Source organism: Homarus americanus, unplaced genomic scaffold (assembly GCF_018991925.1).
Source record: "Homarus americanus isolate GMGI-L3 unplaced genomic scaffold, GMGI_Hamer_2.0 scaffold37575, whole genome shotgun sequence".
NCBI classification, from domain to species: Eukaryota; Metazoa; Arthropoda; class Malacostraca; order Decapoda; family Nephropidae; genus Homarus; species Homarus americanus.
In genome coordinates, this window is record NW_024735998.1 from 243 (window position 1) to 4,787 (window position 4,545).

The following is a 4,545-nucleotide window of genomic DNA, read 5'->3' on the forward strand; positions in this document are numbered from 1 at the left end:
GATAAACTTGAAATAATAAAGAAAAACAGCTACATTACTCTGTTCTATGTTAAGCTTGTTATGATTACTTTTAACACACACACACACACACACCAAAACATGAACAAACAAAATAAACATATAAATGTATGTGTGTGTGTGTGTGTGTGTGTGTGTGTGTGTGTGTGTGTGTGTGTGTGTGTGTGTGTGGGGTGTGTGTGTGTGTGTGTGTGTGTGTGTGTGTGTGTGTGTGTGTGTGTGTGTGTGTGTGTGTGTGTGTGTGTGTGTGTGTGTGTGTGTGTGTGTGTGTGTGTGTGTGTGTGTGTGTGTGTGTGTGTGTGTGTGTGTGTGTGTGTGTGTGTGTGTGTGTGTGTGTGTGTGTGTGTGTGTGTGTGTGTGTGTGTGTGTGTTGTGTGTGTGTGTGTGTGTGTGTGTGTGTGTGTGTGTGTGTGTGTGTGTGTGTGTGTGTGTGTGTGTGTGTGTGTGTGTGTGTGTGTGTGTGTGTGTGTGTGTGTGTGTGTGTGTGTTATAATGTTTTTGTAAGGCAGAACTTTGTGCCATTTATTAGTATTTTACTATTGCATTTTTTTTCTGTTATACATGATAACCTTACCTTAACAGACACGCCGGAAGGTCCTAGCAGCGGCTCTGATTGCCCGAGGAATTGACGTAGATTTGATTTCTTGGTCCAAGGTGGGGTTAATAGTAATGCGTACACCGGGCAATGTGACGCTGGGTGCCACTCCAGAGTACTTAGCTGGACACTACATTCTTCAGGTCAGTAGTCACAAATTTAATCTTTTTTTGTTTTAAGATATAAAAGGTGAAAAATACTTTTTGTAACAGATAACATGGTAAAAGCAATCAGATATATGTGTGTGAAGTTGACTGGAGTACTATTTCCCTTAATGATTAATAAGACTTTATAATCAATGAAATACTTCCCTAGGGTGCATCAAGTTTCTTACCTGTAATGGCATTGTCACCAAAAGAAGGAGAGAAAATCCTGGACATGTGTGCTGCACCTGGTGGCAAATCGACTCATATTGGTAAGTTGGGTGTTGCCCTGTATTTCAGAATATTTAGCGGGAGCATTAAGAGTGAGTGGCTGTCAGCTCTCTTGTGAAAATGGATATCACTTCAAGATATGCTTGATGACTGGAGGGTTAACTGATTTAACCCTCATGGTCCTTGTGATTGTTAAACTCCAGTGTTCAGCTTGCACTAGAGATAAATTTTTTTTTTACAGTCAATGTATATCATTAAAGCAAATTTTTTTTATCAATGTTAGTGAGATAGTCTTAACTCATGACCGCTGTTAAAGCGGAATACCGCTGAACGAGATATCATTTATTGTTTGTCGCCCAGGAGTGTGGCGACAATTTGAATGGCCAAAATCGACCCACTATGTTTAATTAGTTACCATTTGTGGTTTTTTACATCTGGCAATTGTGTCTGGGATCAGAGAGGCAGGGAGAGGCGAGAAAATGTAGGTTAGTAGCGTGCCCGGGTTCCTAGAGTGAGCATCTCTGCTACTGCCTTCCCACCTGTGATCCAGGATTTTATGCATTTGTGTAAGCATTGTGCTGTATCATGGAACAATGAGTGATTACAATGTTTTGTCGAGGGATGTACTGTACTAGTAACTATTGCATCCCTCTACAGTATTAGGCAGGACATCCAACAAAGTACATTTGTGAGCGGACTACATAGCTTAGAGGTCATATCAACTTTGGGTGGGGGGTGAGATGCAGAGATTGCCTCCCTGCCATATCTAATATTTATCCCTCCTTTGTTCACTCTGCTTCACACAGACAAACTAGTATACCACACAACATATACATTTCATATATAACTTACAAAGACTATCCGTAAGCTGTTGCATTGCCAGGGTTGTAATTACCACAATCAATCCACCTAAGTGGGAGGAGAAGGAGGGTGAGAGGGATATAAAAAGAGTAAGAAAGAAGTGGATGGAAACATGCATAAAGCACACACACACGTTTAAGTTAGACATTTTTCAACAAGAGAGATGCCAGTCTGCTGCCTCTGTTGGAGTGGTTTCTTCAGGAACAAGTCAGTCAAGAGGAATGCCGAGATTATTGGAGCTGTAATTTTGGGTAGATGAACAGATTTCTTCATATATTTATTTATTTTTATTCAGTTACATGCACACAGCCCTACATACAGAATGTACACAAAAATAAAAAAAGGCAACAATAAATGCAGTGGCTAGGGTGGTGAATCGGAGACGTAGTTATAGCCCACCACCCACACACTTCTTACACATACACACCCATTCTTTTCATTTTTCTTATTTTATGTTGTAGTTTTATATTATATTTTATTTATTTCTAAGCCACATTGTTTATATAGAGTAGAATAATTGTTAAAGAAGTCCATTTTTCTGAGAACCATGACAGAAGTCGGCTGTGGCCTGCGGGAGACGGTACACTAATATCTCAACATTCGTGAGGGATAGGTTTCTGGGACACCTGCAAATGTAGAATTTCGCGAATAATAGTCTTTAATACTCTAACTTTAATATTATAGTGTACTATAAATTATAGAAAAAACTTTATTTAAGCCCTCTAAATAGCACACAGGTATGTACAGTTATTTATACAGTTGTATTATGTGTTGATTAGAAAAAAAAAATGTGAAGCAAGTAGTGGATTGCAGAAGCGGCGATATTGTCTGCTACCTGCCTCACACGGCCCTTACCTTACCACCACCACTGCGCCATCAACACACACACATGAATGCACGCCTGACATGCAATGCTGTGAATGAAACAAGCATACGTACTTAGTACAGTCTCTCCTCGACTTATGAAGGGGTTCCGGACCGACGACCAGGTTGTAAGTCGAATTGGTCGTAAGTCGAAAAGGCGAAAATAATACATAGAAAATGTAAAATAGGTGTCTCTTTTTCTTCTCAGCACCATGAGAACTCTCACTTTTATACTTGCCAGCCATTTTAAAGGGAATTACAAACGAAAATTTTGTTAGTACACAGCGCGATCACTAATGTCGGGACTTGAAAATACGTAATTTGAAAAATATTTTATACGACTGCGGCAGTCGTATGTCAGGGTGGTCGTAAGTCGAGTAGGTCATAAGTCGAGGAGCACTCTGTACACTACTGTATACACTCGTTTAACGGAATCTGACATAACAAACTCTCGATTTAGCGGAAGGCAATTTTTCTGTTGTTTTTCGTTCGATTTAGTGAACTAGTTCGCTAAATTGAGAGTAATTCTATTAAAATGCTCGCACCTACAGAGACACCTCAGCCACAAGATATAGTAAAACCAACTTCAGCCTATGGCGAATGTACCTTATGTATAAAAATGATAAATAATATAAAAATCACCATATAAGATGCACCCCCCATTTTAGCAGGGATTATCTAGGAAACTGTTACTATAGTGCATTTTTTCCCAGCTGAGAAGAGATGCCCCGCCCCCTCCTCAAGAGTTACAGCTGATTGGCTGTTGCAAATCTGTCCGATTTCTTCCTGAAGTAATGATTTGGGGTGATGGACTATTGTACAGTATTTTGAAGCCAATAATGAAAATTAAAAGTAATTCAGGGTCCTGCTCTACTGTGTTTTGAAAGCTCATTATCAAATCACACTATACAGTATAGATGGTCAACTGTAGTAAGGTATGGGTGAAGGAGACTTAGATAATCAGGATAACTATTTCATTATGCAGCCAGTTGCTTGATGGTTGATCTCCTATAATGTGACACCCTCCATCTTGTGGCTCTTGTTAATGTGTTTGAGGGTGTAGACCCTAGATGAGTAAGCTGCAGGTGGTCTTATGAATGCTTATCCACTCCATCTAAACTGTCTCCCTTAAAATGGGTGTATTAGAGGCAAGAGGTTGTACACAAGAGGCAGAACCAGTACTGTAGAGTACTACTCCATTATTCACATGTTGGAAGTTATTCGGGCAGCAATCTTGATATCAGAGTTAATGTAGAGATGAAAGAATAAAAATATATACACACAGGTGATATGTTAAACAATTGGTAAGTTAAAGATTTTAGATTTTCTTGTATCTTAATAGTATATAGATATGTCCTCTTTTTTTTATTAATTTTGTAAATTAGATCTTCTTCATAGGGCTTTTAGCAAAAAATTTACTCAAGGGTTTAACTGAAATTTTTGAGTTATGAGTGTTATAAGACATTTTTTAATGTTTTGTCAAATTATCCTGTAACAATGTACAATAAATTGGTGTACAGCATTATGTGTTGTACTGTTATTTATATAGAAAACATTCCTCTTATTACTTTGTTATTTACAGCTGCAATAATGCGAAATACAGGGATGGTTGTCTGCAATGACATAAACCGTGACAGAGTAAAGGCCTTGGTTGGTAACTTCCACCGCATGGGGATCACCAACTCGGTCATAATTTCACATGATGGCCGTGTGTTTCCAAAGGTACAGTACTTTTATTTTTGTGTTACTTTACATTCTTAGGTTTAGATCACCTGTGACCTGGAGCATGATACAGTTAACTCATGCCTATCAATGGATATTAGACATTAGCCT

At 38.8% G+C, this 4,545-nt stretch overlaps 1 protein-coding gene across 1 annotated transcript; it reads left to right on the plus strand.

Annotated features, from left to right (window-relative positions):
* Positions 1–581: 581 nt before the first annotated feature.
* Positions 582–4,434, plus strand: LOC121871648 (25S rRNA (cytosine(2870)-C(5))-methyltransferase-like; the record flags this gene model as incomplete). Its single annotated transcript, XM_042374057.1, has 3 exons — positions 582–756; positions 929–1,028; positions 4,295–4,434. Coding segments are annotated over exons 1-3 (309 nt in total), but the record flags the coding sequence as incomplete, so codon positions are not given.
* Positions 4,435–4,545: the final 111 nt, after the last annotated feature.